This window comes from Equus caballus, chromosome 12 (genome assembly GCF_041296265.1).
Source record: "Equus caballus isolate H_3958 breed thoroughbred chromosome 12, TB-T2T, whole genome shotgun sequence".
Lineage (NCBI taxonomy): Eukaryota > Metazoa > Chordata > Mammalia > Perissodactyla > Equidae > Equus > Equus caballus.
In genome coordinates this window covers 38,360,085-38,377,762 of record NC_091695.1, presented here as the reverse complement: position 1 = coordinate 38,377,762, position 17,678 = coordinate 38,360,085, and the positions used below count along the sequence as shown (strand labels likewise).

Genomic DNA, 17,678 nt, shown 5'->3' with positions numbered 1-17,678 from the left:
GTGAATGTATTGACTGTTAAGGAAAATAAACATATATATACACACACATACTCATTCCAGGGACTCAGAGGGCCACAAAGTGCCATAAATATTGTGAGTGATTCCTCAAACAGGCATTTGGTTGTACTCACTAGCTTCAAAGACCACAGAGAACAATCTAGCCCTGATTCATTTGGTGGCACAGAAAATTGCCTATCTTTCAAAGATTGTAATGAACAAAGGGGATTACAATATTCCGTAAGAGCTTTTATGAAAAGATTCAAAATAGGGCTATTGTCATTTTTTTACAGATGACAGTGCGTGTAGATGGTGACTTCATCAGGACTTTTTAGATCACTTGTTCTGATCAGAGGATATGGGGCCTTAGACGATTTGTCTGAACACTGTACCTTTCTTTGTAGTATCTGTTAAAATCTTGACGGCACAGCTGATAACTTATAGTCTCTCTTTCCCCAAAACTTTATTCTAAGCTTCTAAACCAGGGATCAGCATACGGCCTGGGGGCAGATCTAGTTTGTTCTTGTACAGTCGTCAAGCTAAGAAGAAATTTACATTCCTAAGTGGTTGAAAAAAATCAAAAGAAAAATACTTTGTGACATATGAAAATGATGTGAAATTCAAATTTCAGTGTCCTTAAATAGTTTTACGGGAACACGGCTGTGTTCATTGGTTTACCTGTCATGTATGACTGCTTTCACGTTGCAAGAGACACTGGCCCTCAAAATCTGACATACTTACTAAGTGGCCCTGCACAGCAGAAGTTTGCCAATGCCTGTGCATTGAATAACAAGTTTCACAGAGCGACTTCCTGGTGTGGTAGACTGACTGAATGGCCCTCCCTGTATCCATGCGTTTTGCCAGGCAACTGTGGGCTCAATCATATGACTTGCTTTGACCACTGGGAGTCTGAGAGACACAATACAAGCAGAGTCTTGAAATGGCATTGCACACTGGGGCTTGTTCTCCTGCTCCTCTGCCACTGTCATGTGAACAGACCCAGGCTATCCTCTGGAGGATGGGTCATGTGAACCAGAGCAGAACAGCCCAGTCATTCCAGCTGAGGCCAGCTGAGGTCAGCCAGCAGCCAGGGATCCTAAGATCGTTGCAGCTGCCTGGCCAGTCCACAGCTGACACAGACACACGAGCAAGCACACTACCCGAACCCAGCCGCAGTCAGCTGAGCCCAAGACTCAAGAGCCACGTAACTGTTGCATGCCACTGAAGTTTCATGGTGCTTGTGACACATTATTCTGGCAACAGAAAACTGGTGCTATGGTCACATGAATTTTAAAAATTCCCTTTGCCAAAATAGGCTAAGGAACATTTTTTATTCTTCTGAGGGTAGTTTAGGCCTCTGATGAGGAGAGAGTCTGAACGAAGCACAGAAATCTGTAACTCCAGGGGTGGGGGTGGGGCATCAGATGATATCTTAAATTTCTGCAAAAATACCGTGTACTCATAAAGGGACTCAATAAATACCTGTATTTGCTCTGTGGCTCACTCTGCCCACTGGGTCAAGTGGATGCTGAGGTTAGGACTTGGCATGCCTCTTACCCATGAAGAGATCTATCTAGACGGACAGACTCCACCATTTATGGAAAAACAATTGAATTTATTTCCTATTTATAAAATGTAAAAAATGTGCCTTGGGTATAAAATCTCTATGTCTAAGCTGTGACCAGCCAGGAGCACAGAAATATCCCTCTTTGCATCCTTCAGTCATTAGTGTGTGGTGCAAGGGAAGTGGGGGCTGGGAGCTCGGGCTGTGCCAGGCTAAGCACAAAGCTTCCCAAGGATAAGAGCCACAGAGCCTTCTGTGAGGAACGGTGGGGGCAGGAAGGGTCAACACTGAGGCAGGGGGAGGATACACTGGCGTCTGTAGTGGGGAACACTGTAATTCACAAGAGGGAGATCTTCCCTCTTGACTGCTGAACACAACGGGCCTGAGCCTGTCCTGGAAAAGTCAAGCTGCTTCCGGATGCAGCGGGCCAACCACTCCCCCTTCAGAACTGCAGACGTGGCTTCCGTCAGGAAGGAACGCCATCCATCAGTGTGATAAGAAGCGGTCACCGTCGGACTTGCAGGAACTCCTTGCGCAGCCATAGAGAGTCCTGGTAGAAGCGAGGATCGCCCAGTCTCACAGCTGTCCGTTTGTAGAAGTAACAGTATAACACTGCCGCTGCAGGTAATAAGCACAAAAGCAGCCTCAGGGACGCTCCTGAGTATTGGTTTCGGGGTAAGGCCAGAACCTAACAAGGCTGAGAGGGGCCCTGGCTCATGCCTTCCCAGTGACTCCCAGCAAGGACAGAGGGCAGGAGTCTCTCCTGTTCTTGGCGAGGCTGTCCCAACCATCCCACACCAGCTGTGCTGGGCTGGGCGGCCAGGATGAAGGCCCTCACTGCCAGAGCCATAGGTGGGATCAAAGTGAGGCCTGACGTTGTTCCGCTCCTTACCTAGTCTCTGGAATACAAATAGCGTTTGAAGTCCATCTGTCCAGACAAAGCGTTTGGAGTTTTTCCAGCGTAAGTTCTGAAGGAGACAGGAGTAGACAGGGAAAGGTTAATGGCAGATGAGGCCCTAACATCTCCAACTTGGTTAGCTGCAGAGATACCACTTGGTTTAAAATCGACTACTCTCACCCTCCTTCTTTCTTTCCAAGACCCTAAGGAGTGTTTCTCAAAGGACCCTCAAACTCCCTTTTTTTTTTTGCTGCAAAGGAAATCTCCTTTTAACCCTGAGGAAGTTTGCACTAAGCTATTTATTCCCTTTCACTTCATAGCCTTTGCCAAGGAGAAATGACATATATTATCTCAGGGGTTCAGCGGGTCACTGTCTTGCCTTGAAAATCTCAGGCTCAGCTCCTGCCAGATAAAGGTGGGTGCACTCAGGGTTTAAGCAGATTAGCAGCTTCTTAGTACAAAGCCGGGACCTATTTTGGCTCCAGGGGCCAGAGCAAAGCCAATCCTCTTCAGGAAGCACCTAGAGACTTCGGCACCGCTCTGCTTCTTTCCTGTGGGCTCCGCTTCTCTCTGTGGAATCACACGGGCAACCTAACGAAGTTCAGTCTGAGAAGGTGGCTTTTGTACAGAAGTCACTAGAGAACCTGAGGTTTTAATGTGTTCCATCAAAATGAGTACATGAGAAGCACGTGGGATACCCAAAGAGACGGAAGAATTTGTGAAGCAGAAATCTGAAACCGTGAAAACTAGATTTGCTCTGAGGCCTATGTCAGAACAAAGGGAGGCATCCTGGAGGCTGGCTCTTCTAGTGTCAGTGATGGGGATGCAGCAGAGGGCAGGAGGCACTGAGGGCAAACAGCACTCTTGCTTGTCCATTTCCCATAGGACCCTGGTGCCTAAGAATACCCTGTATCAACACCCACCTGCCCGAACAGCTAATGATGAAACAGAGTCAACTTTCTGTTTTAGCCCTGGCAGGCCTGTTTGGGGCAAAGGTGAACTGAATGTTCCAGAAGTGTCCCTCAACTCTTGGATAAGGCTGTTCTTCAACACATTAGGTTGCGCAAAAGTGCCTTATGAAACTCTCACATGCCTAGCTCCAGGCCGGACCACATTCATTTCACCTGTTGCCTATCAGGGATTCTGTGAGATATAAAAGAATGAGGCTGGATTCCCAGAGAAAAGATATTCCTAGCCATTTAAGGATTCAGAAATTCAGGGTTCCATTCTTACCATGACCCAGACATGAAGGGAGATGCTGAGGGCGAAGTACACGCCTGTCAGGATGATGGTCCCTTTGAACTTATGGAACAGGAGGTTGACCAGGCCAGCCTGGAAGACGAAGGTGTTGAAGAACATGAGGAAAATGATGATGATGTTGAAGAGGACTGCAATATCCTGGATGCTGCAGACATATAAAACAAAGTACAGCCAAATGGAGGCCTGTGTGAGGACACAAGAGCCGGCCCTCAGTCCTAAGGGACACTATGAGATCTGTCCTTCCCTGTGATACAGTCCTCTGAATCCCCCCCAATCTCCCCATGGGCTTTGGGACCCAAACGACATGAAGCTTAAACTACCTGCTGGCCCCACCAGTTGAGTTGCAGTCCACATGCAAGGCCTTCCTGCTCTCACACTCTTAACTCAACAAACCTCCCGGGCACTTGTGAGGAGAGGCTAGTTTCTACCCTACGTCAGAAAATGCTAGCGTCGTCTGTCAAAAAATCTGGTCCTATGAGACGTTTACATGTAGCAAGACAGCAACACACTTGCCCTGATCTTTGCATGGCTGGTGCCTTGGTGCCATTCAATTTCAAATGTCCCCTTTTCAGAAAAATTTTTCTTTAACCCTGGTACCTAATGTAGCCATCCCCTCCCCACCCGCTTTATATCCACTTATAAAATTATCTTTTTTTTTTTTTAATATATTTGTTGTCTCTCTCCACTAGAATGAAAACCCCATGAGAGCAGGAGCTTGTCAGGCCTAGACTACACCTGGTCTTAGAAGTCCAAATAGAACACTGTCTGGCAGGCCAACGAATACTTATTGAATGAAGGAAGATCATGTTTAAGACTGTAGTTTTCAGTTTCGAACGTGCCTCACGGAGTCTATAAATCACTGTGGAGGAAAAATGCCAACAGTTTCCACTTATGGGATTCACATATATTATTAATATGATTTCCCTTTTAACCTGCCATTTTGTGGTCCTCTTTCACGGCACAGTAAGACAACATTTCAACTCGCAGATGGAGAAAATGACAGGGGCCACAGCCTGACCCTCATTTTCAATGTGCACTGCTCCCCATATCCCAAATCTTTGTCAGAAGTATATAAAAACAGGACCTGTGACATGTCTGTACCATGGAGTACCCGGGATAACGTACGATTTTGTTCTCCCTGATGTTTCTCTGTTAACAACTTTAAAATGCTAAATCACAACGGTCAGGGCCTTCGAACTGCTTGGGTGCAGCTGCGCCGCCCCACCCACTGAACTCACATGAAGAGCACGAGCTGGATGACAGGAGCCATCCGCAGGAGCTCCGAGAAGGAATTGACAAAGAGGTCATAGGACAGCAGCAGGAACTGCAGGGAGAGCACCAGGCTGTAGTTACTGGTCTGGAGCATCTTCCTGCTGCTCTCTTGGGCCCCCAAGGGCACATTCCATACTTCCCCACACAACGGCTCCTGGCTTTCTCCCCAGCACTGAGGAAGAAGCGTCTGGTTCCTCAGAATCAGAGCTGTTTCCCTTGCTCTAAGACAACAGCCTGTGGAGGAAAAAAGAGAGGTGAGGTTAGAAATTCATTAATACAGTAAATATTTACTAAGGACCTACTATGTGCCAGGCACCATTCTAGGTGCTTGGGATACAGCAGTGAACAAACCCAACAACAACAAAAAACCAACTAGTCACTCCTCCGAGGGACCCTTACTCTCAAACCTTTCTCCGTGCCTGGAACCTTCTAAATGAGGAACTCTTTCTAACTATGTTTGAGTCCAAAGGAATCCAGGGGTACTACAAAGACTGACTGACTGGTCATGTAATAATACTAATTCTAATACTAATTGCAGCAGTATACTTTTCCATAACACTTACAAAGTGCCCGGGACTATTCTAAGTACTACCTTTAATTAAATCACAATAATCCCATGAGACAGAAGGTACACTATTACTCTCCCCATTTTACAGATGGGACCACTGAGGCCCAGAGAGGTAAAATACTTTGTCCAAGGTCACACTGCCAGTAAGTGGCAGAGCTGGGATTCAGATCCAGGCAGCCTGGGGCCAGAGTCTGCTCTTAACTACTGCACAAGGCTGCCTTTCACATAACTGATAGGCTGATGCATAACTAGATGGAAAAAATGTTGGCACAGAAGTGAGAAGTGGGGGCTGGCGCGGTGGCGCAGAAGTTAAGTGTGCATGTTTCACTTTGGTGGCCCGGGGTTCGCTGGTTCGGATCCCGGGTGCGGACATGGCACCACTTGTCAAGCAATGCTGTGGCAGGCGTCCCACATATAAAGTAGAGGAAGATGGGCACAGATGTTAGCTCAGGGCCAGTCTTCCTCAGCAAAAAGAAGAGCATTGGTGGCTGATGTTAGCTCAGGGCTAATCTTCCTCAAAAAAAAAAAAAGAAGTGAGAAGTGGTGTAGGCAGATAAAGCTAAGAGGAAATAGTGCTCTCCTGCAAAACTTTATGTTTAGTGTTATTGTAGCAACATAGTAGCACCAGGCCTTTCATTTCATATATTCCAAGACCCAGAAGTTGCTCTCAGGGGGTGTCCTGTAACTCTCCAGCTGGATCAAATCTATAAGCAAATTTCAAAATGCTATGAAGTCTTAGAAGAGAGAAGTTAAATTAACATCTGTAAAATGTTTTACAATTTACAAACTCTTTTCATATTTATTACCTTATTTAATCCCACACCCATCTCGAGAAGTAGTCTTATTATGCAAATAATTTCCACTTTATTTTTTTTTAATAGTATAACTGGTAGATACCTGCATTTATTTCCTTTTTTTTTGGTGTGGAAGATTGGCTCTGAGTGAAGATTTGTTGCCAATCTTCCTCTTTTTTTTTTCTTCCCAAAGCCCCAGTACGCAGTTGTATATCCTAGTTGTAGGTCATTCTAATTCTATGTGGGCCGCCACCACAGCATGGTTTGATGAGTGGTATGTAGGTCTGCGCCAGGATCGCAACCACCCCGGGTCACCGAAGCAGAGCGCATCAACTTAACCACTTGGTCACCGGCCAGCCCCTAATCCCCATTTTACACAGAGGCGCTGAGAGGTTAAGGAACCTCGCCCACCTCACCTGGTGGAGAAGTCCCACCTTACAGGATGTATAAATGTAGTTTCTCTGAGCCCGAGTTTCCTCATTCATTAAATACTATTAACTTTACGAATATTAATTAAATGTAACGAATATTAATGAGCTATCACCTACATATCAGCATCATGCTAAACCTGTCAACCAAGATAATTCCTTTAATCCTCACAACTACTCTGCAAGGTGGGAAAGAATGATCCCCATTCTACAGGCAAGGACCCAAGGTCAGAGTTCAAGTCATTCATCCTAATTCTATAGGCAACGACACGAGGTCAGAGTTCAAGTCATTCCTCCAGCTCGCAGGTGAGCAGAGCCAGGATTCACAACTAGGTGTGACACTAGCCCGTGCCCTTACCCACCACCTCACAGGCCACCAGAGGGCTGCTGTGGGGATCCGTTATCTGGAACGGCCCCCCGCCCTGGCCACGGGAAGGAGGACCATCTCCTCCGGTTTAGGGCAGCGGTGATTCGCAAGGTAACGAAGCGGTCTTCACAGTCCGTCCACCGCTGCTGCCGCGTCCCCTTTGTCCCCAGAGCAGGTTTCCCCACCCTTCCCTAGCTACTTTAAAATGGGGCTGCTTTGGCAAAAAACCCAAACCCAAACGACAACAACAAAAATTCCGTCTTCTGGTCGCTTTACCTGCTCCCCATCCAGCACTCTCACCTGCCAGCGCCAACGTCGGTCGTCATGGGGACCCCGTCCTGACTTCCGGAAACGGGTTTCAAATTCCGGAAGTACATGGCGGCCGCGGGCTCCGCCTACGCCGGGCTACCGCCGGTCCTGGCTTTCTCTCCGGCTCTCTGGCCGGCCCGGCCGCCATGTTTGGGCCCCCTCCTTCCCGGGCCCGCCCCTCTGCTGGCCGTCCCAGCGTCGCCGTGCCCTGCTCCCGGCCCTCCCAACCACTGAGCAAAGCCTCTCGTCCTCCCTGCGCGCGGCCGTGCCGAGCGCCAGCCCCTGGCAAGAGGCTTCTCGTCGGCCCGAACATTTCCGCTCCCACCGGATGGGGGGCGAGGGACAGGGTCGCCCCGTGACGGCGTCCCTCGTCCCTGGAACCCTGGGCTTGGAGAAGAAACTCCCGAGGAGGAGCTGGAGTTGGGGTCGGCACCTTGGAGCGCTGGAAGCTGGTGACCCCGCGGCTCCGGACTTCATTTCCCAGACGGCCGCGCGCGCGACCGGAAGTGCCGCGAGCCTATAAGAGGGCGAGCGGACCTCTGCCGCTGGGCTGCAGGGCGGCGGTGCCAGGTGTGTGCGAGCGTCCCAGTGAGACCCTGATTCCACCTCCCAGGAGCCTGGGGAGCTGCGACGCCGGCCGGGTGGCGAAAGGCGGGTCTCGGAGTCCCCAGCCCGGCTGCGTCCCACTGTGGTTTGGGGGTGAGAAAGAGCCCGGGCTGGGAGCTCAGGGACCTGGGTTCGAGTGCTGGCTCCGCTAATACCTCGCTTCGCGCTGTCGCGACCCCTCGCTCGGCCTCACTTTCGTCTTTTAGGAAATGGACACCGTTCTCCGTGCCCTTCTTCCCACAGGTAGTGGTTGTAAAGGCACGAAAGCTCTTCGGAAGTCGCAGTCAGCAGGCGGAGCCCCTCGCCTGAATTTCCACCCAAGATTAGCTGGGACCAAGGGGTCCCAGCCCAGTCAGGGATCGATCCCCGGGTTTCCAGCAGAGGAGTCAGAGATTGGTCTCCGGGTTTCTGGAACGGTTCCCTGGACACCTGAGCCAGACCAGAGCGCAATCCCAAGGGGGTCTGTAATCTCTCTGGTCCTAAGGAGGGCCTTATCCACTCCTGACTGAGTAGGGCCTCACTCCTGAGTCCTGACTTTCCGGAAGCTACCCGAGGAGTCCTGGAGCTGAGGGGGAGTGAACTTGGATTCCTGTATCAGCTGTGTCACTCACCTTGGCCAAGTCACTTTGCTTCTTTGGGCCACAGTGTTTTTGATCTGTAAGCTAAGAGTTTAGAACTTGAACCCTAAGTCTGGTTCTCAGCATTCCTAAAGCCCCTATCATCCATCTGGGAAGGGGGAGCAGCACAATGACTTTCTGTCCCTTCATCTATCTGTAGTTCTAAATTATAAACGTACTATGGTAAGAGTTTGGAATAGAGCCTATTCATAAGACCAAGGGCTGAACGGGAAATACCCGTTTCCTACCCTGGGCCTGATCTGTTTTAGTGCAATCCTTTCTGCCAAGGGACTGAGAAGAGTATTAGACTGGAGAGTAGTGTCAACAAACTATGACCTACACAACAAATCTGGCCCACCTGAAGGGTTTTTACATTTTTAAATGAGAAAAATGGAAAGGATAATATTCTGTGATATGTGCAAATAATATGAAACTGAAACTCCAGTGTCCGTAAATAAAGATTTTTGGGAACACAGCCATGTCCACATGTGAAGGTGTTGTCTCTGACTGCTCTTGTACAACATCGGCAGAGTTGATGACATAGTTGTGACAGAGTCCGTATGGCCTGCAGAGCCTAAAATATTTACCATTCTGGCCCTTGCCACAAGTGTCTGCAGACTTCTGCCTTCGAATGGGGCTCTACCTAGTGAGGGCAGAGTAGGAGACCAAACCGGGGGGAGTGCATCTGGAAATCACAGCCCCACCTGCTCTCTTTGAATAAGTGAGAGAATATTCTCCGCGTTTGGGTTGCAGTCTTCAGTGCATTCTTCCTTTTTCTCTCCTGTTGTGCTCTCTTTCAGGCAGAGGGAGGGCTCATCTGTGTACTGAGCAGTATAACACCGCAGCCCTCTGTCAGGAAAGATCCCCATTGTGTCTTCCAGGTCTGTCCCAGAGCAATAATCAGGAGTCCCCAGCCCGGCTGTGTCTGACTTCTAGGGTAGTAGATACAGTCCGTTTGGGATCATGTTGACTTTTCTGTTTTCATTTTACAAAGGAAAAAAAGTCGTGAAAGTAGATGTTGTCCGATGGATGGAGCCTGCTGACCAAGGGCTCCTTCAAGCTGACTTAAACACGTCACTGCTGGGTGACAACATCTGGTGGCCTGAAACTTCCTCTGCTCTTGCAGGAACTAAGGGGACAGCTCTGAGGCTAGGTAGCAAATCTCTGAGCTCAGTAGTTGAGTCATGAGTCAAAAATTTCTAGGAAGCTGGTGGCATGATGTGCTTGCAGCCTCACAGAAGCTTGTCTTTTCCCCCAGCCCTCAGATCTTCCTTTCTTAGAGATTGCCGCCAACTTGGATCACCTTGTGAGACCTCAGCATCTGTTTCTGGTTAACCTGGCACGGAGAGAGCTGGCATGGCATGGAATCAGGGCCACTGAGAAGCCTGGGCAGGCACAGGGGCCATGAGCTTCAGGTTTTGTTAGTAGTTAGGATGAAATGCTGTGACAATACTAAGAAAAGTATAATACTTGACTCTCACATGTCCTTACATGCATTTTCTCACTGTTTGACCTTCTGACAACCTGTAGTCAAGGAAAAAACATGGGCCTCAAAGCCAAACAGATGAGATTTGAAACTTTCTGCCCATTTGCTGGCTCCTAATGCTAGGTACTTAATCTTTCTGAGCCTCAGTTTCCTCATCTATGAAATGGGCTTGATAACTGCTCACAGAGCTGTCAAGAGGATCATGTGTGTAAATGGGATCATGTGCATAAGGTTCTAGTGTAGTGTCTGCTCAGAGCTGGCTTTCAGTAAATTATGTCCTTATTATCATGCTTTTCTTTCAGATGAGAAGACTGAGACCTACATGTGTTAAGTGATTTGCTCGAGCTGCCTCCATTCATAAGAATTGGAGCCCAGGACACCACCCTCTTGGCTTGCCACTAGGTCTAAAGGTGAGGAATCAAGTCTTTTCTCTCCTTGGGAGTTCCTGGCTATCTTAGGGGCCTCCTCTTCTCTCTGTTAGCTAGTTCAGATTGAGGGACCTCAACTGCGGGAAGCCACAGTGTCACCTTCTTGGTGTGAGTCCATGGGACAGGGTGACTGCCTTGAGAGCTGGGCCAGGCCGCCTACACGTTAGCTGAAAGCAGGGCAGCCCTGTGGCTTTGTGCACAGGCCTGCTAGCCCTCACAACCTCTTGCTTGGCTTTTTTTTTTTTTTGGAAGATTAGCCCTGAGGTAACTACTGCCAATCCTCCTCTTTTTGCTGAGGAAGAGTGGCCCTGAGCTAACATCCATGCCCATCTTCCTCTCCTTTATATGTGGGACGCCTACCACAGCATGGCTTTTGACAAGCAGTGCCATGTCCCCACTCAGGATCCGAACTGGCGAACCTTGGGCCACCGAAGCCAAACGTGTGCACTTAACCACTGCGCTACCAGGCTGGCCCTTGCCTGGCTCTTAAGAGCAGCTGCTCAGGAGCCTAGGCGTTCACCATGCCCGAAACCAGAGTTGGCTTCTGAGTTTATCAAGTACACATGGAAATCTCAAAATAAACTCTTGCTTTCTAGACCATGAGTTCTTGCTTCCTCTTTTCTCCTCTGGACTTTCCCCAGAGGAAGAGAAAGCAGAAGCTGAGGGCTATCGCCCAACTCAAGGTGTGGAGTGTGGGGACTCCAGAGCGAAGGCCTGGTCTGACCTCCCCAGTGGGAGGCTTAGCCCCCTAGAGTTCACCATCTGGGGAAGAACTCTCCTGTAGAAGTGGGAGCCCATAGGACTTCCTCCCGGCTGGCCTAAGAGTAGTGTATTTGCGTCTTGGAGATTGTGATTTTTGCCTCTTTCTTTTAGAACCGAGGGCCTGGCATTTGTGTGACCTAGCCTGGATTCTGATTCCTGTCCCTTCCTTTCTAGAGGGTAATTCTTTACCCTCTGGTCCTGTGACGGCAGACTAATCTCAGGGCCGTGGGCCCAGAGCCTTGGCATCCAGCCACAGCAGAGGAGGCCCCTGTTCGGGCCCAGCCCCAGGCCCAAGCTGGCTGGACTGTGTGCTGTCATGTGCTGGGTGGGGCCTCACTCACTGTCCATACTCAGAGGTCAGGCCCACCCATCCACCGAGGCCTCATGGGGTGGTGCCCAGGATGATGGCAGGGCAACGGAAGCAAGAAGTGTCCATCCCTTGGGCCAACAGCGACGTCAGTGTTACTTCCTTTAGCTGGTGTGCAGGGCGCACCTGAGCCAGCAGGGATGTGTGACTTCCGCTTCTTCTAGGAGCGCTTGAGCAGAATGGCTGTGGGACAGTTTTACCTGTCCTGCCTGGTGCTGGGGTCCCTGGGCTCCATGTGCATCCTCCTCACCATCTATTGGGTGCAGTACTGGCGTGGTGGCTTTGCCTGGGATGGCAGCGTGCTCATGTTCAACTGGCACCCGGTGCTCATGGTTGCTGGCATGGTGGTGATCTATAGTGCTGGTGAGTACGAGGTCATTTTGGGAGATGTGCTGTGGCAAGGGCCTGGACGGGGCAGAGCTCCCCCTGTCTAGGGCTGGCCTTTGTCACTGCTGGGTTTGGGGCTGTGGGGGTGGGGTGTTTTGGGCTGTCTCTAGGCCCAGGTGTCACTTGGAGGAAGAAGTAGTGAGAATGGGGGTATCCGAAAGGGCGCCTTAGCAGATGGTCAAGGGCACGAGTTGGCAAACTTTTTCTGCAAAGGGTGAGATAGTAAATATTTTAGGCTTTGCAAGCCATGTGATCGCACTGCCACTACTCAGGTCTGCTATTGGATTGTGAAGTAGCCACAGATGACATGAAAACACATGTGTGGCTGTGTTCCAATAAAACTTTATTTAGAAAAATAGTCAGCGGGCTGGATTTGCCTGTGAGCTGTAGTTTGCCCGCCCTGGCTCTAGGGAGCGGGAAGTGGAAGCCCCTCATGGCATAGTCAGGTCCTTAAATGAGGGATCTGCTTACTCTTGCTGGACCCATTTTTGCCCCATGCATTTGGAGCTGGGCCTCGGGTCCCAGGCAAGCCTCACTTTCCCCATTTGTAAAATGGGGATGACGATGACACGGATAATAGCAGCTTGCCCTGTGTAGTTCAGATGCGTCATCCCATTTTGTTCCTACAAGAAGCTGGTGGGGTGGGCTCTGTTGCTATCCCCATTTTACAGATGAAGAAACTGAGACCTAGGAAGAAGATGCTGAATAGCTGTGAGGCAGAGCCAGGATTTGGACCTAGGTTAGCTAACCTTCAAGTCTGTGTTCTTGGCAACTCAGCTCAGTTGTGAGAATTCAGGGTGATGAAATAACGAAGCTGGCATTGCTTTTTAACATGCAGAACTGCAGACAGGCTGCATTTATTATTGTGATGATGGCATGGCAGTTCCAGGAAACCTGTTCCTCCCTTTTTCTCGCTGTCCTTTCTCTCCCTGCTTCATGGCTGTCTGTTATCCCAAAATAACGCGAGGATAGAAGATGCTGACTAGTTCACCCCGCTATCCTAGCATTTCCCTCCTTCCCATTGGGAGGCTGTGTGGGATCATGTTGGGTGGTTCCCTAATGTGTGGGTGAGCGCGAGGGGAAGAGGCCAAGCCCTGGGACTGCTCTCTCCTGCAGCGTCGCTGGTGTACCGCTTGCCCCGGTCATGGGTGGGGCCCAAGCTGCCCTGGAAACTCCTCCACGCGGCCCTGCACCTGATGGCCTTCATCCTGACCGTGCTGGGACTGGTTGCCGTCTTTTCCTTCCACAACCATAACAAAATCACCAACCTCTACTCCCTGCACAGCTGGCTGGGCATCGCCACCGTCTTCCTCTTTGCCTGCCAGGTGGGTCCTCTGTCCTCCACTGGGTCCCCACTGCTGGATGGCAGCCATGGGCTCCAGTTGGGGATTCGCTTGCATCAGCACCAGACATCCCCTCTGCTCACTGCCTGGAGATGGCCTTGCAGGGCACGTCCTGTAGACTCGGCAGTTTCAAGGCTCTTTAAGGGATGGTGGTGGTTCCCGTCCTCACACTTTCCTGCTCTTACCCGTCACACGGCCCATCTGCCGTCCCCGAGTGCTTTGCACTAACCTTCTCACAGCACGTACCACGCTGACCCTACATCATCTTTCCCCCCTGCCCGACTCCCACTGTTCTGTGAACCAGAAGCAGTTCTAGAAGTGCTTTCCATATTCTGAGGTCAGCCCTGCACAAATACAAGGCAGGAGTTTTATGAGCCAGGGCTGGAAGGAGCAGAGACACGAGATGGCTGGGTCTGCGGGAGAGGGGGCTGTAGCCAGGCATTTCCTGTAACGTTCTTGTTTGTGTAAGAGAAACAGACAGACCACAGTGAGGAAGCTAGGTGTGGGGCTGGGGCCGTGCCTGCTGGGAAGGTCGAGTTGGGAAAGAAGGGTGACATTCGCTGACAGTAGGTGGCGCTGGTGGGTGGGACGACCCGGTGCCGTTGCTCACACACGGTCCAGTCAGGTCCTTCTTCTCCATGTCCACAGTGGTTCCTGGGCTTTGCCGTCTTCCTGCTGCCCTGGGCGTCCATGTGGCTGCGCAGCCTCCTCAAACCCATCCACGTCTTCTTTGGAGCCTCCATCCTCTCTCTGGCCATTGCGTCTGTTATTTCTGGCCTTAACGAGAAGCTTTTCTTCAGTTTGTGAGTGGAATGGGGCCCCCGATTCTAAGGTGGTAGGGAAAGAACAGGGTCTTCAAAAGGTACACCTTATAATCATAAGACCCATCCCAGGGAGGGGAGTCTGTGGGGTTGGGCTCGTTCCTGATCTGGAAGGTAATGCAATTGGTTTTTCTTTAGGTTGAGATTAGTAAATTGGTCAGCAAATATTTACCCAGCATCAGATTGCTTTAGCATCTCCTGTGGGTCAGAAACTGTTCTAAGCACCTTAAATTTAATCTTCTAATGGCCCTACATTGATACTGTTGTCATTGCCACCTACAAATGAGGGAACCGAGGCACAGAGAGATTAAGTAACTTACCTGAAGGCACACAGCCAGTAATTGGCGGAGCTGGGATTTGAGTTAGGGTCAGAGCCTGCATGCCTAACCACTACCGTCCCCTATTCTTTGGAGGCGGGGGGTTATAGTGAAAAGCAGAGAAGATTTGAGGTCAGACCTGGATTTAGATCTTGGCTGGGCCAGTTCATTTCACCCCTTTGCGCTTCAGTTTCTTCACAGGTAAAAAGCCTTCTGTCATAGCAGCAGGGACTTAGAAAGTATATTCAGATTCCAGGTCCAAGATGGTCCTGGGAAGCTGTTCTCAGCCTCTCTTAGTGGCACTGAGGCTCCCACTGGGCGAAAACAGGTGGGAAAGTCTCTCAAGGGCCCACATTGTTTTGTCCTCTTCAGGAAAAATGACACCAACAAGTACTCTAGCCTGCCCAGTGAGGCCGTCTTTGCCAATAGCTTGGGGATGCTGGTCGTGGTCTTCGGGCTGCTGGTGCTCTATATCCTTCTGGCTTCCTCTTGGAAGCGCCCAGAGCCAGGGATCCTGACCGACAGACAGGTATGGGGTCCCCCTCTCCCATTCCAGCTTGGAGAAGGGCTGGGTCTGGAGAAGGGTCATCGAGGAAGGGCTTGGGCCTTGCCGTGAAGAACAACCCATTAACAGGGTGGGAAACCAAGTGGCTCCAAAGTGGGGTGAGGCTGGCTGATGGAGGGCACTGCTGTCCAACCAGCACATCCTGGCCATCGCGGCAAATGCAGCAGCTCAGGCTCAGGGGCTCTGGGGCCTGTCCACTGAGACAGGATGGGGGTTACTCCCCTCCCCAAATTCCTGTGGTTTCATGAGGGGAAATGTGGCCTTACCTTCCCCAAGGAAGGGCTGGAGCATGAGGTGGGGGTGTCATAACTTCTGCTTTTCCAGCTCTGGGCCTAGTCTGTGGGGTGGGAGCTTATCTAGCAGGTGCTGGGTGACAAGTGGAGAGCTTGGAACAGGTTTGGCCTGCTCTTGGCCCCTCGGGCACCTGAGGGATGTGCCGAGGAGGGGTGTATATCAGGCCAGATGTGGTGGCTTGGGCCTGCAGGTCTGGGGTCGTTTGACGTCACACCAGTAACCTGTGCTTCTGCCTATCTTTCCAGCCCCTGTTGCATGCTGGGGAGTGAAGTGGGAAGGGGCCCCCAGGAGCAGTCGGTGTGCGGTCTGGACTCCCCTCAGAAGCTCTGCTCTACCCGGCGCTCCCGTCTGGTTTCGGCAACAGACTTGCTTTGGGCTTCGGGTCCAAACCTCTCCTGGCCTCCGCGTCGGGCCTGCTCTCTCCACCACCTTGCTGCCCAGCCCTTTTCTTGGTGGCTTTGGCTTCTGCACCCCTCCCTGGCATCAACTTCTCAGGTCCTCCATTTACACAAAGCCCTTCTTCCCTGGGTGCTCCCTCCGCTTCTGCTCCGTCTGAAGTCAAGCTGATTTCCCCTTTAGACCCCTAGGGATGTGGTAGAAAACCCTGCAGTTCAGAGGGACCCAGGTGCAATCCGTGATGGGGAAAGTGAGGTGATGCGTCCCTTGGGGGTCCGTTTCCTTTAGGCCGCCTGCCATGGGGCAGGCTTCGTCTGCTCTGTCATCTCCATCCAGCCCACTTGGACATGAGACTGGGTGGGAACGCCGTGAGGTGATGGAAGGAGGTGGGGAGAATGGTGGCAGGCCCCTTCTGCAGAGGAGCAGCTGAGGAGCTGAATGCTGCTTGCTGTTCTGTTTCATGTCGCTGCATTCGGTGTCTGTGTGCCTTGTGACCATGTGGCTCTACCTCTTCTAGCTGCTGCTACAACTGAGGCCTGGATCCCGGTCTTTCCCTATGACTTACAAGCCTGTCACCGTCAGGCAGCCCTGCGAGCCCTGGTAACCTGCTCTCCCAAGAACAGACCACCCGTCCCCAGCTGTCCCAATCGGGATGAGCAGCAGGGGTGCCTCCGACTTCCTGTATACTTCCCGGTGCTGGGAGAGTCAACCTTGCTCTCTTGGCAGGGCCCTAGCCCAGCTCATTTTCACTCTCCAGCTCAGCATGGAACCCGCCCAATTGTGGTGCATTGTCGCCAGCAGAGCCCTGGGCGCCATGACCACCTTCAGAGGTGTTCCTTGCTGAGAAAGTGCCTCACTTGTCCCCACCATGGCTGCCTGCCTGGCCAAACCCAGTCTCGCGTGTTATGCCAGAGTGTGAGCTGTTGGTTCTTCCCCAGAGGAGAAAGTGGGGTGGGGAGGGAGGAATCTTGCTCCTCTCCTAAGTGTTGGCCCTGTGGCTTTTCCTGGCCTCTCCAAGTGAGCCCTACCAGGTCCCAGGCTCCATGCTGCTCTGCGTGGATGACAAGCAGTATGTCACCTGGGGTCCGGAGCGTGCTTCCTCCTAGCAGGTGGCGATGAGGCCACCTGTCCACCCCAACCCACATGGTCAGATGTAGGCAGGAGGGCTATGACTCAGCTTCCCAAGTAGGTGAATCCTTCAAAGCCACTGAGATGACTGCCGGGCACCTTGGGCACATGAACAGCTTCCCCTCTTTTCCCCTCTTTCCATATGGGTGGGCAGTTCGCTAGTTTATGAAGCTTGATTTTGATTAAACATGTTTTTAAGAATTGAAGCCCTCTCTGCTGAAATGTCTGTGGTTCCGTGAGCTCTGGGCAACCTGTAAAAGCCTCAGGGCAGTTCTGACCCTTGCAGCCCTGGGGAGGGGCAAACCAGAAGGCACCAAAGATCCACGTGATAGTCTTTCTGGAATCGCATGTGACTCCTGGTATGTATGGACGTCCTTAATGGTGAATGGCTTTTGAGCACTTGGTTATCTCACAAAGAAGGAAATGCTGCTTATTTCATAATCTGAAAAGTATGACTTAAAAGGGAAAAGTGACTTACCCGAGGTCACCCAGCCAGGAAATGGCAGAGTTGGGATCCACAGGCCCCGTGTCTGATGTGAGTCTCCCAGCTGTCGGGTGCCTGCATCTGTGAACACTGATAGCTGCACCTTGCAGTTAGGGACCTGTGGTGCAGCAGATGGACAGGGGCCTCTGGGCAGAGAAGCCTAGGGGATTGAGGGGGCCTACAGCCAAGTTTGGGCAAAGTAACTGATGGGGGAACCCCC

General features: G+C 51.2%; 2 protein-coding genes across 23 annotated transcripts; one reads left to right on the top strand and one right to left on the bottom strand.

Moving 5' to 3' along the window:
• Positions 1–1,591: 1,591 nt before the first annotated feature.
• On the bottom strand, positions 1,592–7,917 carry TMEM138 (transmembrane protein 138). 4 transcript variants are annotated; one of them, XR_011423684.1, is made up of 6 exons: positions 7,449–7,583; positions 4,958–5,225; positions 3,693–3,864; positions 2,839–3,029; positions 2,454–2,529; positions 1,592–2,179 (listed from the first exon to the last, which is right to left on the bottom strand). XR_011423684.1 is itself a non-coding variant. In XM_001502070.6 (5 exons), exons 2-5 carry the CDS (start codon positions 5,083–5,085, stop codon positions 2,067–2,069), a joined length of 489 nt encoding a protein of 162 aa, XP_001502120.1. In that variant the 5' UTR covers positions 5,086–5,225; positions 7,449–7,917; the 3' UTR covers positions 1,592–2,066. The 4 variants fall into 4 exon arrangements, 2 of the variants coding, with proteins under 2 accessions (XP_001502120.1, XP_005598278.1); XR_011423685.1 differs by having other exon boundaries at positions 7,425–7,530; XM_001502070.6 differs by lacking the exon at positions 2,839–3,029 and having other exon boundaries at positions 7,449–7,917.
• On the top strand, positions 7,888–17,180 carry CYB561A3 (cytochrome b561 family member A3). Of its 19 annotated transcripts, none has more exons than XR_011423681.1 (8): positions 7,888–8,027; positions 10,469–10,576; positions 11,888–12,086; positions 13,227–13,435; positions 14,102–14,256; positions 14,964–15,120; positions 15,696–15,945; positions 16,364–17,180. XR_011423681.1 is itself a non-coding variant. In XM_005598224.4 (7 exons), exons 3-7 carry the CDS (start codon positions 11,903–11,905, stop codon positions 16,448–16,450), a joined length of 792 nt encoding a protein of 263 aa, XP_005598281.1. In that variant the 5' UTR covers positions 7,888–8,027; positions 10,469–10,576; positions 11,888–11,902; the 3' UTR covers positions 16,451–17,180. The 19 variants fall into 19 exon arrangements, 15 of the variants coding, with proteins under 15 accessions (XP_005598281.1, XP_070084881.1, XP_070084880.1 ...); XR_011423683.1 differs by having other exon boundaries at positions 11,468–12,086; XR_011423680.1 differs by having other exon boundaries at positions 7,947–8,156.
• The last annotated feature ends 498 nt before the right edge of the window (positions 17,181–17,678 follow it).

Bases quoted from the DNA above. Each gene is read 5' to 3' on its own strand.
- TMEM138 (XM_001502070.6), bottom strand. From the start codon at position 5,085: ATGCTCCAGACCAGTAACTACAGCCTGGTGCTCTCCCTGCAGTTCCTG. The intron at 2,530-3,692 runs GTAAGAATGGAA...TGTCTCCTTCAG, and splicing joins CCCTTCATGTCTGGGTCATG to AACTTACGCTGGAAAAACTC. The intron at 2,180-2,453 runs GTAAGGAGCGGA...TATTACCTGCAG, and splicing joins ATTTGTATTCCAGAGACTAG to CGGCAGTGTTATACTGTTAC.
- CYB561A3 (XM_005598224.4), top strand. From the start codon at position 11,903: ATGGCTGTGGGACAGTTTTACCTGTCCTGCCTGGTGCTGGGGTCCCTG. The intron at 13,436-14,101 runs GTGGGTCCTCTG...CCATGTCCACAG, and splicing joins TCTTCCTCTTTGCCTGCCAG to TGGTTCCTGGGCTTTGCCGT. The intron at 15,121-16,363 runs GTATGGGGTCCC...TACCTCTTCTAG, and splicing joins GGATCCTGACCGACAGACAG to CTGCTGCTACAACTGAGGCC.